This window comes from Geospiza fortis, unplaced genomic scaffold, assembly GCF_000277835.1.
Source record: "Geospiza fortis unplaced genomic scaffold, GeoFor_1.0 scaffold54, whole genome shotgun sequence".
NCBI lineage: Eukaryota > Metazoa > Chordata > Aves > Passeriformes > Thraupidae > Geospiza > Geospiza fortis.
Window position 1 is genome coordinate 16,205,857 of NW_005054301.1, and position 23,728 is coordinate 16,229,584.

General features: G+C 41.2%; 1 protein-coding gene across 2 annotated transcripts in view; it reads left to right on the forward strand.

Moving 5' to 3' along the window:
- RAD51B (RAD51 paralog B) overlaps positions 1 to 23,728 on the forward strand; it is a 394,406-nt gene that overhangs the window by 226,438 nt on the left and 144,240 nt on the right. For both annotated transcript variants that reach the window (XM_005417527.2, XM_031064350.1), the window contains exon 9: positions 14,891 to 15,009. In XM_005417527.2, the coding sequence (XP_005417584.1) occupies positions 14,891 to 15,009 (119 nt within the window). The remainder of the gene's footprint in view (positions 1 to 14,890; positions 15,010 to 23,728) is intronic.

The following is a 23,728-nucleotide window of genomic DNA, read 5'->3' on the forward strand; positions in this document are numbered from 1 at the left end:
GCAGGAAATCTGCTTGGCAGGTATCAGCATGGCCTGTGTTTACATTAGAAGATTTACTGGCATGTACAGGTTTTCAGAAAGCATTTATTCTGTAGCAGATTGATTGATTTTAAAAATCGGGGTTTAGGGGTTTTTTTTTTACTAGCTCTGGTTAGGAAATATTGCTGGCACAGTCAGCATTGAAGTGTAGAATATGCAAGCTGTTAATTTGATTCACTGGGCATGCATGTAGGCTAGCCATGGCTGCAAGCTGTTGATATGCTTCTTTTCACCAGCAAAGGCTGGAAGCTACAGGTATAAAACTAGGCCCAAATTTGCCACCAAAGGTGTTCCTGTAAATCCTACTGCCTGCAGAAGCAGCTGAGTGCATGTACCTACCCAGAGGGGGAAATTAGAATGTCTGCGGTTTGTAACAAGGCTTTGAATCCAAGTACTGCCCATTTTTAAAGTGAGCAAGTACAGGAGAGCACTTCCATTTTCTGACTTTTGTGCATGAGCTGTTGTTTTAACAACAAAAGTTGGAAATGTGTATATCATAAAGGTGAACCTCTTATCAAATCCTTCTGTTTCCAAAGTAGGTTGAAATTGTTGACTGACTTCAGATCTACATGGTGATATGGTTACATGGCCTCAGTTTTGAACTGTCCACATACTATAAACGTTATTTTACCTAAGTTGATATTAGCAAGAGCAACATTTATACCTGCATGTTGTTCCAAAATACATTACGGAAATCCTATTACTCTTTTACAGAACCAGTTATTTAATTTCATATGATTTATTTTCATGCAGGATTTTTTTACAAATTGTTTTGAGGATTAGTTTTCCTTACTGAAAAAAAAAAGTTAGAAGACAGTCTAGTCTGGTTACCTAGTCTGAGCAATCGTAAACCTCTTCCAGGAATTACTTTGCTGGAAGAACTAAGGCACATTTGTTAGAACCAACGTAAAAGACTTTCAAGAATGGCCCCAGTAGGTACCAAATATCGAGACATTACTTATTTCTGGCTGAAACCTTTGCCTGTCTAAGTAGATAGTGACATGCAATATGCCTCACATCATGTGCACCCCCTTTGACAGTAGAGGAAGTTATAGAGTGTTTTGATGATCAACAGTATCCACAAGGCACTTTCCTAACTACTACCTTCTAAACAGTTTTCTTTTTATCATGATTATAGCATGATAATTAAATGAAGAATCTTGTTATGTTTATAATTATTGAATATGTAATGTATTTGGCAAGTGAATATGTACAGCACACTCACATCATTTGTTGAGTGATACCAAACTACACTCCCTAAACTGTCACTAACTTGCATCCATCCAGCATCTGTAAGATGGTTGTGGGCACTGCCCTTCAGAAAAGAATGCCTGCTTTCTTCTAAGAAAATCCAATGTCAGGGTTCACTATGCGCTTTCCAGGTTTTCTGTGCCTTGATGGCAAGCTGGTTGTATTTTGTCATGCAGCATCCTCAAAGAGCAATTCTACATATGCTTTTGTCCTTTTCTCCTGTCTTGAAAATGTGCACATAATAAATAGATTTTTTCACTTTCCCAAACCCTGTTGATGCCTTGTGAAGGCTGACCTAGACCAGAGGCTAGATGGAGTTAAAGAATAAAGTAGGTATTTATTAAAAGGCCTCAATGGATACACCTTGGGCAGCACAAGAGCCAAAACAGGGCTACACCCAAGATGAACCTAAAATGGTCACAAAATGGACAACCAGTCCATGAGAGCTTATGTAAGGGAAAAATTCAAAGTTGTCTTCACAAGGTCAGTTTGTTTAACCACATTCACTAACACACTGCTTAGTCTATATTTAGTCCTTTCTTATGTAGAACAAGTATATTATCTGTAATTGTATTGTTACTTGGTAACAAAGTTCATCTCATAATTATTCTACTTTTTAATTACTGTTCTTGTTCATTTGCATTTTAATTACTGTTCTTGTTCATTTGCTTTTCAAATTCAAAGGCTCCATGGTACGAGTTCTACTTGAGAAACACATGTGGCATTCCTCAGGGATTGTATTCCATCACAGCACTCAAGTTACTTGTTTTACATACTCCTAGCCTAAGTGTGAAGAAATTTGAATTGTTTCGAAGTGTAATGTAATCAAATCATGGAGTGTGTGCCTAAGATAGGACAGGCAGCTCCAGAACAGAGGGGAAAACAGCAGTTACTTGGTTTTGCTGTGTGGAAGAGATGGTCTTCCCATTGTATGTCTCTTTTGTCACATCAGGCAGAATGAACTTGCCCGTGGTGTTGCTTTCTAGAAGCAGAAGTCAGTTGGCTTCATTGATTCCAGGACATACAGTGAAATCACAGTGCTGCTTTTTGGAGAGGATGGATTAAGGGTATGAAGTAGAAATGCCTGGAATTACCTAATTGGTCAATGACTGAAGTTGCCTTACTTTCTGGCAATTAGATTATGCTGGAAAACAGACACATGCTTCATATCACTGGATGTGCAGCTTAGCAAGTCACCCCTAATTCAGAAGTTCAGAGCAACAGCAGTATAGAAAGGATAGAAATGTGTTACAACTTAGGGAACAGTCCTGGCAGGGTGCTACTGGCATAGTCATCTACCAAGTAGCCATTCCTTGGTGAAAGGAAAAATCCAGGGTATTGTTTTTATCGCATGGCATATGGTACTCTTTTTATGTATCTAATAGGACTGTTTATTTCCAGGCTAGGATGGTGTGACATAGTACTTCCTGCAAATCTTTGTTATCATCGTTCGTTTACATGAACACAGCAGCTTTTAAATGCAGGTTTACTCTAATTTCTCAGTGGTCTTTCAGCCATTGGCAGCCTCTTGTTTTGCAGAGTTAAGCATGCTAACATCTCTGTTCAAAACTGTTTTTCAAAAAGTAGGATTTAAAAGTTAAGTGGCACTCCCACAGTTCTCGTCTCTCTGGCTTCTGCTGTGGTACCCAGTGATGATCCTTAGCATGGTTGTCCCTCTTCCTTTTATCTTGTCTTTCCCGCTCTTGCTGTGGTAAGAGCATGTTGGAGCCTGTGTGGAGTTCATGATGAGTGAGTCTGAGTTTCTTGCTTTTACAAAAACCCCTAAAATCCTCCTCTCTGTGGATCTGTTCCAGTTACTATATATCCAGTTGTGGTTTTGGTGAAGGTGTCTATATCCTCATTCATACCCAGCATCGTTTTGCAATTGTGCACTGTTGGGAATCTGTGCCTTGCAGTCAGTGTTCCTGTAGGGTTGGACAAAGGCAGCCTCTCTTCCAAAACTAACTGGGGCGAGTTTGGTTAAATTTCTAAGTTTCAGTCCTGACTCCATGGGAAGTTCTTAGACATCTACTCTTGTAAATATTCTAGTGTTTGAACATGGCTGCACAGTGGCATCCTTTGCCCTGAGGCATGTTTGGGGTCTGTCACACAGGGATTCCCTATAACATTTCAGTGTAGCTCAGACTAGAAGATTTATTTTTAATTGAAAAAGTAAAACAAAACAGCAGCAACAAAAGACTAAAAGACTGTGGACTTGCTTCTGTTGCGTGGTTGTGGAGATCATGTTTGTACTGCTAATATCTCCTATGGTGAGATATTACCTTTCCTAACCGATGGGAGTGGTTGTGCTGGCAAAGTACTTGAAGAATGTCACTACCTTGTTGGAAATGACATTGGCCATGCAGCAGGGGCCAGTCTCCTGTTACAGTCTGTAACAAGCTGGTGCCCAGTGGAGCTGCAGTGCTGGTTCAGCCAGATGTGCCAGCTTCTACCCAAGATGCAGACCAGGCTCCCAGCTGCTGGTGCTGCTGCCATCTCACAGCACTTTGAGCGACAGCAGAAATTCCAGCCCTCGCCACCTCTCCCAAGCACAGCCCAGGCAGGTATTTTCTGCCTTCTATGAGTAGCCTGCTGGTTAAGATGCAATTAATGCTTTGAATTTCCTCACTTCAAATCTTGACCAGTGCTTCTGTTAAGTGAAAAGGAACACTTGCAGCCATACGTTTTTAAAGTACATTGATTAGATTCATTCTTGTAGGGGGAAGAAAAAGCATCTAGTATTTCCATACCTGCAGTAGGCCAACACTAAACTCCTATAAAATTCGCACCAAGATTGCTTATACATACATGGGAGATGTTTTGATGATTTTTTTAGTAGATAGAGGGGTTTGTATAGTGAGAAAATGTGTGAATCACCTTAACTCTTTAATTTTTAAAAATAATTCCCTGTAGATCAGCTGATTCTTGTGGGGAAAAAAAGGTCATCTCTAGATTCAGTTTTATTGTCTGGGCTATTACAGCTGTCATAAATTAATTCTCAAGTTATCTTCTCTGTAAGATAGCTGTATAGTATAACGAATCAAGATTGAGCTCTTTTTTTAAATTTATAATCTTGTTGAAATGACAGAGAGCTCATGTGGCATACAAGGTCAGTTGCTATGTTATATATAACTTCTTGTTTTCATCTCCTACTGTTCTTGCAGGGAACTAAAAATGTCTTAGACAACAGATGTGGAACACTTAAAATATTTGGAATGTGTGGGAATATACCGAGAGACCACCTGTCGTGCAACGTAAGGACAGAATTGGTTTGTGAGCGTTATTGGTTACTCCTGCAGTGAGCAGAAGGACTCATATATTAAAAGTAAAGCAGAATGAAAACCATGGGGAACTAGATTGGCTTTACTCAAGGAAACATGGGGAAGAAAGTTGAATCCACAAGTTAAATGCTTCTTAGTACTTAGCCAAGAATCCACATTTGAGTTTCCCTTAATAAGTGTAGCCTGGAGCAGTTACTCAGTCTTAGGAAGCTCATGGTTAAGAAGAAAAGAAACAGAATTTATCTGATTTAACTAAAATAAGGTATTTTATTTATTGTGCGACTACTTCCACTAGTCAGATCCTATCTGTTCAGTTACTAATTAATGATTATAACTAATGACTGCATTGGCTATCCTTTGTGAAACCAACATAACTTCACAAACTATTTATTTATATTGTAGAAAATTATGGCTTTAATAATAATTGGATTGCTAAGGATGTTGAGGTGGTTTGTTCCTGGTGTCTATTTTTCTACACTTTTACTACTTATTGACTAAAGTAAACAAATGCTATTTCACAGATGAGGGAACAAAGGCACAGATAGGATCAGTATGTAGCATTTGCATTTCTTCATTTGGAGTTCTGGCATGTGAGCGCCCAGAGTTCTTTATTATCTTTTTCCTTCATTGATTTTTAAAAAGGAGGATATTAAAGTTGAGATGATAACCGCTTCCCTGCCTCAGGGAAGGATTGTGAAGATAGGTAGTGTTTATACCATATACCCCCTCTTTCTCTCCCTGCAACTGTAGGGTGAAACTGCTGTTCCTCTGGTCCCCACTCCAGTAAAAAGAAAAGGTATCACTCAGTGTTCTGCCCATAGGCAAGCTCTGGCTGGGAAACAGGCAGTGCCTCAAGCTCTGCCTTAAGCACAAAAATGATACAGGAATTCAGAGAGAAATTCACAAACTGAGATTCGTCCCTTCTTCTATGGACTTTGGAAACAGTGATGTCTGGTTACAGTTAATGACTCAGGTTCCTCATTAATTTTTGGGTGTAGGTGTGAAACTGTTCTTCAAAACGGAAATCTCTGTGTGATAGCACATATCCAGAGTTGGTGAATGAAAGACCTGTTGATGCACTCCCTTGATAAGATTAATAGAAAAGCCAGGACACACATTAGCAGTGTTTCCCACAGGAGATACAATTTTTCCTGCCCTCACATATAATGGTTTTCTTCTGTATTCTATGCAAACAAATTACAGATACTCTGAGAGTATCTGTACAACTTTAAATTTCTCAGTCTTTTTGCATGCAAAAATCCAGCATTAACGATGCATTTTTATGTTTAGACTACTTCTTATTTTGCTGGAGGGAGGTCTTTGTGATTAAAGGAAGCAGGTTTCATTGAGCCAGACTTGAGCTCTGGTCTGTCCTCTTTTTCACCTCCCCTTAGGGCAAAGACCAACAGCTTGACGGTGACCCCTTCAAGAAGTTTTTACCAAAAAGGAAGATGAGAACGGCTGGACAGGCTCTTTCTAATGCTCTGCGCTGGAGCCAGGAAAAAGCAGCTGTTTCTAGCCTTTCTGATGTTTGGGGAGTTTTTTTGGTTTTTGTTTTTGGTTGGTTTTTTTTCCCTTTCCTGGTGGCTGGGATCTGGGCTTGCTGCCATATCTGTTTGTCTGTCTGCCTCATGTTGTTTTTCTCAGAGAGCTTCAGAGGCCAGTTGCCCATAGTCAGTTGCTGGGAACAGAGGTTGTTCCTTGTATCGTCTTAACTCTCCATGCCAGAATGTTCATGCTTGAATAGGAAACAGCGAGATCTGTCAAAATAGCCCTTTTCTTTAGGGCTTTGAGGCTGCATTCTCCATGGCCATCTGTTCCCTTTCACCCTTTTGGACAATGTTGCTATTTGAAACGAACCACTCTTTGCTCTCTCCCTTTCCCTTTGCCCTCCCCCTGCCCCCCCAAATCTGGGAAAAAAAATTGTTTCTGGCCCTGAATGGCCTCTGGAGGATTCAACCATTTTTTAGTCCAAGGATTAAAAGTGATATTTTGCAGGTTTTTTTTCACTGACTTTAAAAAATGTAATACATCTCAAGAGAGAAGATTCACTGCAGTCAAAAGATCATTTTGGATTTGTGCATTAGTCTACACAGAGCACTTTGATGTCTTGTCGCTGCCTGATGCAGACTACCATGAAAATTTGGCACATCTTGGAATATTTTGCATTATAGCAGGAGTGGAAGGAACCTCCTATAGTTAAGGGTATATAACTGTTTCCCTTCTAACCCTCTGTCATCAGTCAGAAAAGCTTATCAGGATGAAATTATCCAGTCTTGGTTGTTGTCCAAAATTGAATTTATTTTCTTAATTTAGATAAAGTAAGTCATTCTTTTTTGAGAATTAGAGGAAGAAAAAAAGCCTACACCTCCTCTGCTTCAGGATGGGTGACTGTGCCATGAAGAGAGGGACTGACTAGCTGGGAAACTCCTGGCAAGTCTGTGTCAGTTGGAGAGTGAAGCCAGACCCCTGTAATCATCAGTCATTTTAACATCCTGCATGTTTCATACTGCCTCTGTGTGTGTGTGTGTCGAAGTACATAAATATATATGTATTTTCAGCTTTGGAGATGAATCAGTTCTGAACAGTGAGCCCTGTGGTGTCTGGATGTACTAAAATGTTTTGTCATACATCTTATAGCAAGAAGGAACACATTTTCTATCCATGGGTATATTGGCTGTGCAGTTGAAAAGAAGTGAAAGTGCCCAATAATTTGTGCTCAGAAGCTACTCCAAGCTGTGTTTTGAAGGTGCTCTGAGTACTCAGATGCATCTGCTAGGTCTATATGTAAGATTTGATGGGCCAGCCCAGAAGATATTTTGTCAGAGAAGAGGTTGCATCCTTCATCTTGTGTCAGGAACCACTTTGTGCTGAGAAATAGATACAGCAAGAGGAACCTGTATTGGCAAGTGCAGACTTGTGGTTAAATACCAGTTAAGAAATGCCACAGTCAACCGGGATAATACCCATTGTGAGAAATAATTGAATCCGTTGTTGTCTTTGAAAGGCAGAGTCGAAATTGCACATAGAGGTTTTTTGCATTTAATATTTCCTAACTTTTATGTTCTTAGTCATACAACCAAAACATTCTTCCAGTTCAGCTTTTGTGATTGATAGTATTGAACATTTGGCCAAATCTGAACTCCAGATGTGAACAGCTGTAATTTGCAAACAGTCATCTCTAGCCCCCAAATGTTTGGCTGACCTCTGTTTCTGTGTTGCAGGCTGAAGGAGGATAGCTTCCTTCTGGAATTTCAGTTTTGATAACTCTGGCTCATGATCCAAGCTTTGCAACTCTAAGATTGTTGTTTTTATTTACACCTAGAGGGAATTCTTGCAACTCTAATGTATGAGACCAGTGTTAAGAACACTGAAAGCTAAATTTTCCAAGAAATAATGCTGGTCATCACACAAAGTAAAGCAGTTTGCTCAGTTTGAATTGCAATCTTAACCTGAAGTACTATTTAATACTGCTTTTTAAACATAGTCCTTGTGGTTTTCAGCCCCACTGTGGAGTTTTAGTTAATGCATGTTTCAACTCGCTGTATAAAGAAGCTGCCACTAAATTTGAAAATTATTTGGAAAGATACTACTAAAAGTAAAAGATACTGCTAAAATACTCCTGTGCTTAGGAGTAAAGAGGACATATACTTTATTCACTAGTTCAAAGCCATGTTACTAGGCTGTGATCAGAAATTGTTATTAATTTAGACATTTTATGCTGAGTATATTGAGAAAGTCCACCCCAGTGTAGGCTGTCTGTCAGCACTAGTGTTCATTGAGCCAACTCAGGTGCTGGCAGTGACTTGGCTGTAGCAGCACAATGCTCCCTGTGGCTTCTCAGCAGAATATATTCACCAAGGAAGGGGTCAGTGCTATTGAAAACTAGCTTGCATGCACCCGTGTCCTTTCCTGTCTGCCATGTGGGCACACAGCATCAGCCCACTCCTCAGGAGATGGGCAGCCGTGTCAGAAACACCCTGGGTAAATTAGTGCTAATTGGTGCTTTTATTGGCCACTTTGCTGGGGAACTTGTTGTGCAACAGAAACTGGACTCTCTCGCCCTCCTACCCCCATCGCCCTGCTGCACCCTGACTCTGAATTTAAGGCTCATTTGCAGACTGGAGTGCTGCTGCTTTTACCTGCACTGTGACAGTTTCCTGGATATGAGAGCTAAATTGCCATGACACTGTTTCTTTACCAAGACATATTTTATGGAAAAAAAAAAAAAAAGTTGACTGTGAGAATAATCTGCCTCTCAGACCACAGCATCTTAACGTGACCATACTGCTGTGAGCTGCCGTCTGAAACTCACTGCAGTTTCAGAGCTGTATCTCACTCTCCTCCCCCAGCTGTATTAGCTTTTGTTCTGCCTTTTCTGGGATTCAGCCATCTAGGCTTCAGGCTGTTATGGGAGGGGTAAGTGTGACAGCAGGCTTATTCAATTCTAGTCTGGAAAGTTCGGAAGTGGCAAATCCAGATGATGGGTAAACACTAGCAGAGAGTGATGAAATTTAGCAGCTGAGATGAACCATCCTGGGAAAATCAGATATGATAATACCATGGCTGTGTGGGTCAGAGGGTTGGGGCTTGCAGCGTGCAAGGCTTCAGTTGCTCTGACAGTGGGATTCTAAATCTCATTTCTTTATTCAAGCCTTAAGGTACCTACATACATGTAATTCTAGCATTCTGCCCCCTCCCTCCTACATACCTTCTGATTAATATCATGACCTGTTTAATTCCCTGAGGGAACTTAAGCAAAAAAATTACAGCAATAACTTGTAGCATGATTGGCGAGGTGATAATTAAAAGCATTTTCTGGATCACAGGGCCCTAGCATTGCCAGATGCCATGATTGGGCAAGCTTTGTTTTTCAGCCTATGTATCCTTTATATGTGCAGGCAGGCAAAATGCCAGATCTGAGTTGCTTGGGTTTTTTTTTTTCTTCCCTTAGTTCAATGGTTTGTGATTTTATTGTCTAGTCTTGGAGAGACAGGAAGAAGTGACTGCATAGGAGAGGTTCAAAAGAAGAAGCTGCTTTAAGTTTTAATGACGAGCAATGTGGGAAAGATCTCTGGATACTGAGAGAGTAGTGTAAATTAGCATAATTTTAGATTTTAGAAAAGGAAGGAATTTCTCAAGGACTGCTGTTAGGGGAAGGAGGTTTAGCTGAGGGGTAAAAAATTTATTCTTGGTTACAGAAAGGAATTGACTTTACTGCTTTCTTCTACTTGTGCTTCACCATCCCTCCCACCAAATCACTGCTTGTTCTGTCATTTGCAGTAGCACTGCAGCAATGATAGAGAGGTGGAAACTCACCACTTTGTGATGTGGTGTCAAGCAACAGAGGCAGAACATTTTCACCAGTAAAAAGAAATATCTGTTCCCAAGGCTCTCAACTCCACAATTCCCTAATTTGGGCTCTGTTTCAGGTGCTGTAAACCACCAGCTGTCTTACCACCTCCACAGACCTCCTGAGACCTGATTGTTTTGGTCATGGCTGGTAGGTTGTCTGGCAAGAAATCAGACCAGCTGGATTTTTTCATTTCTTAATGTCAATTCCTTTTTTAGGTCATCAGGCAGGAGTCTCAGTACTAGCATATGTGTGTCTCTCTTTCTCAGCTCAGAAGAGAATTTACATGAGCTCACCAATGAGTTCAATGAGGGAATGAGATCTTCTGGTGCAAACCACACTGGTAACACTAGGCATGCTGGTATGGGATTAAAAGTAAACCAACATCTCTCCAGTCCTCTGATGGACCCTTCCTAAATTTTGAGCTGTATAAAGGTCCCTGCTGATTTTTTGGGGGGTGGAATAAAGGTCAACATTACTTATTTGAAAAAAGCTTCTAATGTTTCATGAAGAATATTCAAAGTCCTTATTTAAACACAGTTTTTCTGGCCTGTCACATATTTTGGTGTATTTTCTGTCATCCCTTAGGGAAGATTCTTTGTAAGTGGGGAATAATCATTAGCAGCTAAGAGACTTGTAACCTGCAATTCTCATGAAAAGAAGATCTTTAGGTCAGGAGCTATCTCTTTGTTCTCTATTTGTCTAGTGGTTTGCATCTTGAAGATGAGAGCTCTAGGCATTGTTGCAATGGAAATAATGAATGACTGGGAAAAAAACCAGCAAAAAGGACCTTAATGTTGATCTAATATCAGATTAACCATGTAAAAATCACCCAGAGTGTGTACACATAAAGATATAAATATGATAAACAAAAAAGTGTGAAAACTCACCTGTTTGGAGCATATGAGATAAACGAACTCTGCTCTCCAAAATGAGAAGTGAACTCATTCCCTTTCTATTGCATTCACTGCTGACCCCCTCAGAATTTGCACCTGGAGTCTGTAAGTGGCAGTTTTTGGTCTTGTGATGATGACAATGGCTGAATCCAACAGCCTGTTGAGTGTAATCTCAAATCAGCACATAACACATTTGGGTTTTTTCCTAAACTGGGATTAGTAGGGGTTTACACTTAATTGCTTTGTTTGCTAAGTACATTTTGATGAGTGTGTTATGAAAAAAAAAGGAAAACTAAATTACATGTCATTGATTACTGAACATGTCCAACTTCCAGATAAAATATTTCTAGTTAATTGAAATTTGAAGTAATATAGAATAATCTGGGGGAGGGGGCGAGGGTGTAGTTTGTAACAATTTAGAACTAGGTGGTTTTAGAAGTAAAACTGCCAGATTCCGACTCATAATAAAAGGGAGAGAATAAGCATTTGAAAAGTTAGCATTTTGCTATGGCTAGTCTTGTGGCCAAGCTTGATTTCTTACAGCAGCAACTGTTTTTCTTGCCATATGCCCTAAATAATAAAAGGCTGCATGAAGTCAGTAGTGTGCTTTGAGGCATACCTTAGCTGAGCAGTGCAGAGAGTGAGACAGTCACCACTGTAGGGTAAGAGAATCAGAATCACCTTTTGACTTAAGAAAAAGCTGTGGAGAAGGGCTGAAAAGGGCAGAAGGCAGCAGTGGGAGTTTGAAGAGCGCTGTGGTTAGTTACTTCACAGATGAGTTTGTCCTGTGGGTTGTTTTTTATTGTGCGATGGGTTTTTCCACCAGTGCGTATTTTTATACTTGTACTTTCTGAAGAGGTGATGATGGAAAAATAGATTAGGGGTTGAAGAGGATTTTTTCTTCTTTTTCTTCTGGTCGCATTGTTAGAGATCTGCACCAAAAATACAGACTAAATGAATGCAGGTGACAAGTAGTGGTCTTTGAGCTCTGCCAGTGAACCAGAAAGCTGCACAGCCTGAGTGAGAGGCAAAGTACTTTCATTCTTATTGCATGGCATGCTGTTTTTGTTGAGCTCAGTAGTTTAATTCTTTATAAATATTTTCTTTGTACTTTCGGAGAGATTTTTTCCTTCTTTTTGATAGGCCAGGCTTTTATCAGGATGGTTTGATGTTAAGATTTGAAAGATTTGGGAACTTGTTGCTTCACTATTTTATTTCACTGTCATTTAGTTCATCAATCCATTTTTAACATTTGATGAGAAAATATTTTCAAATTACCCATTGATAGACATTGCAAAGGGCCCAGTGTTGGGGATGAACCTGCCAGGCAATGATATGTCCATCTGGGAAGAAAAAAAAAATCAATATGTGAGAATGTGGACAAGGTGGAACTAATTGTTCTGTGCAGTTATACCAACAAGGAACATGTTGGGGTTTTTTTTTAATCAAGACTGTAGTCACATTTTGCCTGCACAGACTTCTTGCATTAAAAAAGACTGTTTTAGGACATTTGTTGCATTTGATTCAAGATACTGGTCTAGTTATCCAAATTTTCCTCTGATTAGAAACTAATGGAACTGAAGTGCCTTTATGACTAAATCACCTTCCAACATACTTGCAACAACTGGGACTTGGTTACATGAGGATTTAGTCTCTAAAATGTACCACCTTATATGCAGAGGACAAGAAGGTCTTTGAGACCAGCTCTGTATTTGCAATGCTCTGGTTGGGCATAATAGAATAATCCCAGAAGCACTATTGAGCTGAATAGTTTTAATCCTGCTGTTCTCTCCATTGAAAAATGGAAGGTGAAATAAAACCACTTTCCCCATCCTACCTAAATGGGTCATTTCTCTTAGTGACAGGGAAGTTACTCATAGAAAGTTTGTTTTCATTGCATTGATAGGCAGAAACAAAATGAATCTAGTTCTCATGTATAAGTAGGGCCAAGTGTTGTGGCCCAGTTCTACTGACAGCTCCTTCCTGGCCATTGGAGCCCTTTGCAAGCCTCCCCTGCTTGGAAGCAGCACTGCGGGCCACAGTTGAAGAATCACCCTTTCTTCTTTGTTTTTCCCCTGGTTGTGGAGAGGCATTTACTTTGCATTTGACTCAGACCACAAGCAGCTTTATTTTCACTTGTGACAGCTGTTCAGTGAGAGTGAAGCAGCCAGTTCCTCCTCTGTGTTTGCAGTCCAGAACAGATACGGTGTCTGCTGGTGTCTCTGCCAGTGCTCTGAAAAGTTCACTTTCACAGGAGACAGTGAAACAGGCATCTCATACAGTCCTTGGCCTGTCTGCTTTGAAGATTATTTTCATGCTATTTTTTGTGTGTGTGAGGAAGGAGGGAGTGTTTACAGGAATTTAAATCACCCATTTTACTAGAGCTGGACCTGATACAGAAAGCAGGGAGTTGTTCAGACATCTTCTTCCAGCCTTCTAACATTCACCTTCACTTCCCCTTGCTAGGATCCCATCTCTGTGCTTATGGACACCCACTCCCTTAGTGCATGCATATACTGAGATGTCACCTTTCTCTCATCTGTATGTCAGCTCTGTTTTCTAACTCTCCCTAATCCCTGCACTCCCTGTATCACCTGTGTCCTGACCAGAAACCCTGATGCCAGCAGTGACTGGAGTAAGAACTGGCTTTGAGCCCACTGGAAACACTGGAACTGCTGCCCATCAGCTGACTGCACACTGTAAGTGCTGTGTAAGCATCTACCCCACAGCATGGATAAGCACTCCATACCACTCTGCCATGGTTCAGCTTGGAGAGTTTGGGGACCTCTGAGCAGAGACCACAGTCTTATAAGCCTGTTTTCTTCTTGGGCCAATGTTGGTGTGATACTCCCATCTCTAAGCATGAAAACATCAGGGTTTGGAAGCACAAGGCAATGCATGCTGGAAAGAAAATCACTCTCTGGAACAGCGTTATTTATCCACTTCCTTTGTCCAGTTCATTAATGTCTAAGTAGTGGTTGAAATAACAGAAAACATAAGTCCGAGGTTTTTTTAAGGCCATGTATCAACATAAATCTGTTTTCTTAACATATCCTCTTTCCTTCCTCTGAGACATTTACTATCTTTTTGTGTTTAGAGCAAGAAGAAGGAATGCAGCACGTTGTCACTGCCCTTGAACTTCTTTGCAAAGCTGGCGCTGCTTCCTCCTGTTTGCTTCACTTCTTGTACCTCTATATCTGCCTCATGCATCAGTTCACAGGAGGATCCCTTATAAAATGGAAACCTTTCCAGTGAGGCATTCCCTTTCACCATGCAAAAAGTCTTTGCTGTAAATTTGCTCCAGGTTTGCTAACTGCTTTGCACCAAAGTCATAAATTTTAATAACTTCATAGAAGAGGATTTGCCCTCTTCAGAGAGGGGCTGACACAGTATGGTACAGTGTGCTTTCTCCTGTATAAGAAAATAAAATAAATTACAGCAATTAGCTTGTCCTGCCACAAACCTTACACATTTCTGTTCACTTTGGGACAGGTTTTAGGCCTGAAGGAATGCAAAATTTGGAATTGCTGAGGAGTGATATCTCCATAGCATAATAGCAGCAAGTTCCAGACATTTAAGTATTTAAATCCCTGGCACAGGGTTGCGACAGCAATATGTTACTCCTTCTGTTACATAATAACAGATACATGACTTGAGGGAACTTTGGGTGTGAATTTTGTGCCTGTTTTATGCCAACATTAGCTACTTCTGGAAGGTCTGGGCCCTTTGTAGTGAGGAACCCACAAGCAGGGGTGCATGTATTGCTTCTTGGTGGTGTGGAATGGTGCCTCCCAGCTCTAAACAGGGGTATAGGGGGGTACAGTTACATCAGCAACATTTCCTTAATTCTTGGCACTAATTGTTGATGTCAGACAGTGGGATGGAGAACTTGCACTACAGTTGTATAAAAACACCAGAAAGGTAAGAAATTAATGCAACAGTGCTATCTCTTAAGTGCTATTGGTAATTACCTAGCTTAGGGAATAATCTGAGATGTCTGATGAAGTTTCAATGCTGAACCCTTTTCTGTGCCACAGTCCTGATGCAGTTTGTATCGTGTTCATCTTCAGGATCTTCTGTGAGTGGGAAGAGGGATTCTGGTTATGTGACAGCAGCCCTTGGCAACACGTGGAGTCACAGCGTCAACACCAGGCTCATACTACAGTACCATGACTTGCCAATAAGACAGGTGAGAACAGCAAAGAGAATTTAAATAAAGCTACACCAGCAGTGCTTGGTCAGGCTGTGTCCTTCAGCCTCTCTGGTAATGCTACATAACCAGAACTTGGCAGTCGAGAGCCCAGTCGCTTTTTTGGGGTGGAGGTCGGTCAGTGTCCTTTGTTTTTAAGGGATGACCAGCACTCCAGTGCCTCCATGTATTAGGATGGGCCTTTCTGAGTCACAGTTGGTACAGGTGTACAAGTTTCTTGAGCCTTTAGTGCATTCTACATCATGGAGATGAAAGGTAATCCTTAAAGTGCTTTCTTGCGCAGGAATTTTAGGACAGGAGGAACCTTGTCTTTTCACTGCCGTGATTGTTTTGTTGTCATCTGTCCACTCTTTGTGCCCAATTTCAGCTGTGACTGTTAGGTCAGGGAGCACTCTCTTTTCTATGACTGCTGTTTACGAGTAGAAGCTTGCTGCCTGCACCAGCAAGCTTAACTTTGAGCAGTAATTATGGTACCAATTTCCCAGAAGTAAGCCTGCAAGTAGGAGAATAGTCACCCTTTTCACTGAGACTTTATGCTTTTAAGTGAAACATAGTAACATCTTTCACTGCAATCTTCACCTCTAAATTTAAAAAACTGAAAACTGAGAGACAAGACATTTGGGGTATGATTGAGGGAATGACTTTTTTTTGTTTTTAAAAACATCACAATGCATGATTTCATCTGTCCCTTGGGATATCTGTGGTTATAATCTCTTTTGGCTTTGTCTGTTCTGTTTTTGCATTGATGTAACTCTTTCCAAAGGCTGTGACCCTCAGTCTTAATGTTATTGATTTCCTGCCAGTTAAAGTAGAGAGCTGTCAGAAAAATTGCTACGTGATATTTGTACCATCTTACTCCTATACTATTACTACCCATGTGTGTTCAGGTTGGTGCTCCTGGGTTTACTGTCACAACACAGGGTTTCTCACTTTTAAATTGCAGTCTTTAGAGCCAGAGGAGAGGAAGCCATCTGGTTTAATTAGAGAATTATTCATTAGAAGTAAAATTGCAATGATAGCACTCCTGTTTCTTTGGTAGTCGTGGGCACTTTGACTACTTTGAAGCAGTAGTCCTCTGGACTTTGAAGTAGAAGGTTAAGTGTGTCAAATGCAGGTAGAAAAGGCATCTTCTGTACTCACTTCTAAAGGCTATGCATAGAAATATACTCTTACTGCTGCTGGTCTTAGAAATTTTTTTATGTACTACTTCATATTCTGGTCTGTAATGAGTTGTCTTTTTTTACAGAAATACTAAGTTTGCAAAATACAAAGCTGTTCATAAATTTCCTGGATCACTTCAGAGTTACATGAGAGGTAGAGTTGGCAGAGGGTAAAGGGCAGAAACTGGGCTCTGTGCTACTTCATGATGCACAAAATCAGCTAAAACAGATTAAGAACATTCCTCTGGTAGTGGAAAAAGGGATACAGCTTTCCTAAAGAACATTCAGATATTGCATGTAGTTTTTCCTGATTTTTTTGGGAACGAATAGATCACAAATGTATGAAAAATTGTGTTCAAGCCTTTGAAATTATGGTCTGCTTAATAGACTTTTCCTATCTTCCTTACTGGATTTATCAGGTGCACCACCTTGCTTACAAGTGAAGCTATGTGCTCATTCTGTTTTAATTAAGCAAAGGAACTAAAGCTACGGTGAAAAAAACCAACCATAAAGTAAATGTTAATATATATTATTAAAACCAAAGAAATTTGAAACAGAAATGTGATATAAATAGTGATGTGCCTGTGAAGTCCATAACTGAAATGGGATATGTCCATGATGTGCTGTAGGTATTTTCCTGTTGCTGATATCTGTGTCCTTTTTCCAGATAAATTCTCATTTCTTAAACTCATAGAAATATTTCAGCTAGACATGCAGTTTCCAGTTAGAGGAAGGGATCTGGAGTTACCCTACCTATGGCAGCACTGTATTGATCAAATTACTATCATTTTACACACATATGCTCCTTTATAATTGCTTTAGACCCACTTTCAGCAATGAACTGTGAATAAAGGTGCCTCAGTTCTTGAGATGCCATTTCAGTCATCGTAAAGTGGTTCTGCCAGGAGGTACTAGATATCAGTGCTTTGAAAGCCAGCACTTTTTAAGGAAGCTTAACAGGAAGATTCAAAAATTACCAAGTCAGTAATCACATTTACAAATTCTCATACTTAAAAAAAACACCACAAAAAACTCAACAACTAACAAAAAAAAAAAAAAAAACCAGACCAAAAACCAACCAAACAAACAAAACCCCTAAACCTTGTGATTATCTGTAGTCTTTGTTTTAAAGTGAAATTTTGCCCCAGGGAATTACTGAAAGCATACAGTTGGTCCGGAGATTAGGGTGAAAAGTAGTTTCAAAACCAAGTTTTTCCTGCTTTTCCACATTTGTAACCTTACAGAATCAATACTGTATAAGGAATAAGCTGTGTTTCCATAGAATCATAGAAACTTCATATCGTTGGTGATTGCCCATCTCTAATTTGTCAAGGTCTCTCTGCAGGGCCTCCATGCCTCTGAGGGACTCGAGAACTGCTCACAATTTAGTGCCATTGGTAAACTTAGGTAGTATCCCTTTGAATCCTGTGTCCCAGTCATTAATGAAGATGTTGAAGAACACAGGGCTGAGGATGGAGCCCTGCAGAACCCCACTAGTGGCAGGTCCCTGCTCTAATGTCACTCTGCTCACTACAGCTTGCTACAGGCAGTTGCTCACCCAGTGCATGATGTGTTTATCCATCTGTGACCTGGACAATCTGTCCAAAATGATACTGAAAGCTTTGCAAAGTCCAAGAGGATTACATCTGCTGGCTTTCCTAGGTCTTTTAGGTGGGTTACCCTGTTGTAGAAGGAAATCAGGTTCAACAAGCAGGACTTTCCCCTTATGGAGCCATGCTGGCTGTGATCAATGATTGCATTGTCTTCCAGGTGTTTTTCAGTACTTCCCAGAATAATCTTTTCCATGATTTTACCAGGCACTGAGTTGAGATTGCCAGGCCTGTAGTTTCTGAGGTCCTCCTTCTTGGCCTTCTTGAAAATCAGGATAATGTTTGCCAGCTTCCTGTTAGGTGGGACCTCTCAGGATTCCCAAGACTGCTGAAAATCATTGAGACAGGTTTTGTGATGACATCAGCTAGCTCCTCAGATGAGTCCCACCAGGCCCCATAGATTTGTAGGGATCCAGCTGAAGCAGCAGATTTTGAAGATGGAGGCAAAGAATGCATTTAAACACCTCTGCCTTGTCCACATCCTTGTTTGTGAGGTTGACAATCCTCAGCCTGTAATGGGATGATGTTATTTCTATGCTGCCTTTTGCGATTAATGTATTTGAAAAAAACTGTTTGTATTGTCCCCCACAGTTCTGGCCTGCTTAATCTCCAGTTGAGCTTTGACCACACAAATTTTCCCCCTACCATGGCCAATAGCATTTCTGTATTCTTCCCATGTCACCTGACCTTGCTTCAACCAGACATACACGTCCCTTTTCCTTCCACAATGGATACAATTCATTTTTTCAAAAAGTAAAATTCATTCTTTAGTCAGTCACTTGATCTCCAGAATATTCTCTTTCTGCATCTACTTTCTTTCCCTGGAGGAGCGGGAGCAGTGGTGACAGTCTGAGACTTTCCCTCATTGTATCTGACTTCCAAGTTAGTAGAGCTAGCCTGCCAATCCTTGCTGCAGAATGCCGCCCATCAAGAGAAAAAGCACCTCTTGAGAAGCACTGGGCCAAGGGTGGTGTCCTTCAAAACACAGAGTGATACTGTGATTGTTCGGGAGGATTCAAGCAAGCTGTTTTCCAGAGCTGTGGTATCTCCTGGACAGCCCACTGGGCTGCTAGATGCTTGTTCTTAGTCACACAGTATTTATTTCTGGGAAATCTCATGGACACAGTCCCTGTTCCTGAAACCCTGGGGAATGCCAGGGCAGCAGGTGGCAGAGCAAGTATGTAACAAATCTTAGGAAACTGAACATAGAATTCCTACACGGTTGGGATTTTTTTATCTTTAAGTAAAAAATTTATTTTGTTTGTCCAGTAGATACTTTCCAGCCAACTATCCCTTTTTCCACCCCACCCTTCCTATGTCTGGTGAGCATTAATAGGACAGCAGCCAGTTCAGCAAAGTAATGAAATTTCTGGGATGTCCTGCCTGCCTGAAAATTAGTTGGGTTTGCTTTATTGCTAGGAGAGGAACAGCTTTCTGAACAAACAGATGAACTTTGCTCTTTTGCTTCCTTCTAGAAGCCAGGGTTCTGGTTTTTGTTTCCTCCAGGACAGAAGCAGCACCACTGGGGGAGGGCCAAAAGAAATTTCCAGTCTGCATTTAAATTCATTTATGTCACCAAAACCCACAAGCATGGACAACAGCAGGAGTCTTTTAGCTACTGAGGTGGGACTGAGCTGCATAGCTTCAACAGCAGCACAGTGGCATAAGAACATGTGAGAACATGGGAAAAGTTAATTGTTTCACACAAATACCTTCATGAAGGGAATTATCTTTATGGATACTGATACTTTGTTCTCCCTAAGCACTCTTTTAAGTAGCTAACCATGACATTTATTTTCCTGAAATGCATACATAAACATGCAGACTCTTTGAGTTTGGGCCAAAACCAATGGGGCTGCACTAGAAACTATCAGACTCCTCAGTTACCACTATGTATATAATTATCCTTCCTTCCTGAACTGGAGTCAGCAGGCTTTAAGGTTACTTTTTTTCGTGTGTTCTCAGCTGTCTTTGGTAGGGTTAAATACATTGCCATGCTATATTTAACATTTTGTTCTTGTCCATTGGAGGCAGGATGCTGGATTAAATAAGACAGTGCCCAGATCTGGTATGGCAGCTTCTATGGGCCTGGTTTATTTTATAATTTCCAAGGGATTTGTGAGACTCGTAGTATTGTGTTAATCTCTGTAACATGTTTTGAAATTTTCAGAGGAAAAATGCATATAGGAGTGTTATAGCAAGCCAGGGCTTTCCTGTGGTATTTTCAAGAAAGAGCATTTAGAATCACAGAATCATACAGGTTGGAACCTTTAAGATCATGGAGTTCAACCATTAACCCAGCACTGCCAAGTCCACGACTATACCATGTCCCCAAGTGCCACATCTACATGTCTTTTAAATACCCTCAGGGATGGAAACTCCATCACTTCCCTGAGCAGCCTGTCCCCATGCTTGACAACCCTGTCTGTGAAAACATTTTTCCCAATACCCAATCTAAGCCTCCCTTGGCACAACCTGAGGCCACTTCCTCTTGTTCTGTCACATGTTACCTGAGAGAAAAGACCGACTTCCACCCACCTACAACCTCCTTTCAGGGAGTTGTAGAGAGCAATGAGCTCTGAATCCTCTTTTCTCCAGGCTGAACAAGTCCAACTCCCTCACACACTCCTCATCAGCTCCAGACCCTTCACCAGCCTTGTTGCCCTTCTCTGGACCTGGTCCAGCACCTCAATGTCCTTCTTGTATGGAGAAGCCAGAACAGGACACAGGATTTGTGGTGTAGCCTCACCAGTGCCGAGTATGGGGGGACGATCACTGCCCTGGTCCTGCTGGCCACACAGTTCCTGATGCAGTCCAGGATGCCATTGGCCTTCTTGGCCACCAGGACTGCTGGATCATGTTCAACTTGCTGTCAACCAGCACCCTCAGCCCCTCTTCCCTCAGCCTGTAGCATTGCCTGGGGTTGTTGTGATGCCAGTGCAGAACCCAGCACTTCACCTTATTGAATGCCATATAACTGTCCCATCAATCCAGCCTGTCCAGGTCCCTCTGCAGAGCATTCCTACCCTCCAGTAGATCAACACTCCTGCCCAACTTGCTGTTGCCTGCAAATTGACTGGTGGTGCACTTTATCCTCTTGTCCAGACAATTGATGAAGACATTAAATAGGTCTGGCCCTAATACATACAGCCCTGGGGAGCACCATTGGTGGCTGGTCACCAACTGGATGTAGCACCATGCACCACCACTCTCTGGGCCCGGCCACCCAGACAGTGTTTCACCTAGCAACCAGTACACCCACCTGCACCATGGCACGCCAATTTCTCCATGAGAATGCTCCATGTGGGAAACTGCATCAAAAGCTCTGCTAAAGTCTAGGTAGTGACATCCACAGATACGACTTTATCCACTGAGCAGGTCACTTGTCATAGAAAGAGATCAGGTTGGTCAAGCAGGACCTGCCTTTCACAAACCCATGCTGTCTGGACCTGGTCCCTCGGTTGTCCTGCATGTGTTGTGTGCTGGTGCTCAGGATGGTCTGCTCCATGAGCTGCCCCAGCACCAAGGTCAGGATGACAGGCCTGTTGTTCCCAGGTCCTCCTCTGGCCCTTGTAGATGGTGCCCCCTTTGCCAGGTTCCCGTCACCTGGGACCTCCCCGGGTGACCAGGGCTGCAGGTGACTGATGGGCAGTGGCTCAGTGAGCTCTTCCAACAGCTCCCTCAGCACCCTTGGGTGGATCCCACCTGGCCCTGCAGACCTGTGTGTGTCTAGGTGGCAAAGCAGGTCACTGGGCATTTCCCCTTGGGTTGTGGGGGCTTCATTCTGCTCCCCATCCATTTCTTCCAGATCAGGGGGCTGAATATCTGGAGAAAAACTGGTTTTAGGATTGAGATATGGACTGAAGCTTTCAAGCTGTGCTAAGTGAGCTGTTGGGCAGGAATTTTCCTGGTAAAATGGTAAAGTGTGCAGGTAAAGTGTTTCAAATGAGTAAGCGTATGGTGACTCATTCTCAATGAAACAAAACAGAACAAAACTCCCTTATCTTGTTCAGACTAATGCCAAACATAACTTTTGTTGTGTCCTTGGTTACAGACCAGCTGTTTCATCTTGCTCTGCTTACTATCATATGAATAAGCCCTGAATAAGCATTCCAAAATGACTGTGGTGAAGTAACCCTGGTACTTGCTGGGTGGGGGGGTGGAAGAGAGCAAAGGGGAGTCAGGATTATGTTTTACATTTATGAGATTTGCAATTATTTACCTTACATTTTTAATCATATTATTAAAGCATTTCTTTCAAAATGTACAAATATTGGGCTATAACTTCACCAGGAGATGGCTATTGGAAATGTTGTAAAGTGTGTATCTGTTCTGAGCCATCTTCTTATATAGTATGCTTATCATATGGAAAGTCAATTCTGTAAAAACACAAATATTTTTTTATAGTTCTTTTTAGGGTAAAAGTGATGGTATGGAGTCATACAAGGAAAAAAATAATAGGAAATTTTACAGAAAAGTAGATTTTTTTCAGGTGGTGAGATTAATTTTTTACAGCTCTTCCTTCTGTTTCTTTTGAAAAAATAGCTGTGAAAAGACTGCAGAAGCACATATTCAAATTCTGCAAACCCTTCCATTAAAGAAATTTTTTTTTCTTAGGATGCACAGTTTACTTCAGAGACTTGTGCCTCACCTCAACTATTAATTGAATATATTGAATCAGGACACAATATTGTTATTGCTTTAAATTTACATGCATGCTTACAAACCACATTCTTAAAAATACATAAATAAGCTTATGGGTTTTTTTCTGATTAAAGTGCTGTCAACTGATAACCCTTATGACAGAAGTCTTTTGCTTATCTATAGATCATATACAAGCATAAGCAGCAATATAATCTCGAACAGCATGAGAACAATATGAAACTGGACACAAGGCACAACTGTAGCATAAACAGATGGTTATCAACATAGCACGATACTGACTTAATCCAGCAAAGTGCCAGATGAAAGGATGCCAGAAAAACAGTGATGGTTCATTAGTAAGTGTTTGGAGCTCAGACATCACCAGGTGACTTGCTTGGCTGATCTGAGTGTTTGTTCATGTCTCTCTTTGCAGCTACCCTCCTTCTTAATGAACTTTTGGGGGGTGGTCATGCAATCTAGCCATCACTGGAGCCCTGTCTACATTAAATGTGTCTGGATTCTGGATGCATGGCCCTCTCCTGTTTAACAGGACACTTTCAGAGAGAAATGTTTCCATCATTCTTGAACAAGAATTCACTTACTCAGGTGCTTATAAAACACTAATCAATTTATTATCTGGAATCCAAATAGAAATCAAAAGGCTCTATGTCAACTAGAAAAGACCAGAAGAAACCTTTAAATAGTTCATCTTGTTCTCTTCTCTGTTATTTCTTTAATAACTACTGCAAGTTTTCTTAATGAGGATTATTCTGCTGTCAGAGCTGTACAAGCTTCAAACTCACTCACCTGTAGTTCAAAGCATCCTAAACAGAGAAGCAGGGATATCTGTGAGGCAGAGAGGCCAACTCAGTCATTAATACTGCTGAGGCTGTTGGCAGAGATGGGCTCTTTCTGGTAGATATCTTTGACTGACAGACCAGCCCACTCTCAGAAGAGGCTGCTTCTTGGTTGCTGCTAACCTACACAGTTACAAGTTAGTAATCTCCTATTATGTTATATTTTCAAATTACTATGCAAAAGCATTTGCAGACTGATCTTTGCGGTGCCCTTGCCAGGTGTCATTAACCAGGGAAACTGAATCATAGCTAAGTGATTGAGCTTTTGCAGCTGGGAGCAGAGCTGGAATCTCTTCACTGCCATTGAGTGCCAATAAGCTTGATCTTGCTTAACATTTATTGCCTTTGTTTCAGGCACTTGCAAGTCTTTGTATCTCCTGGTATATAGTGAAGGTACTCCTGCTTCCTGGTCCAGCTTGCTCAGTAG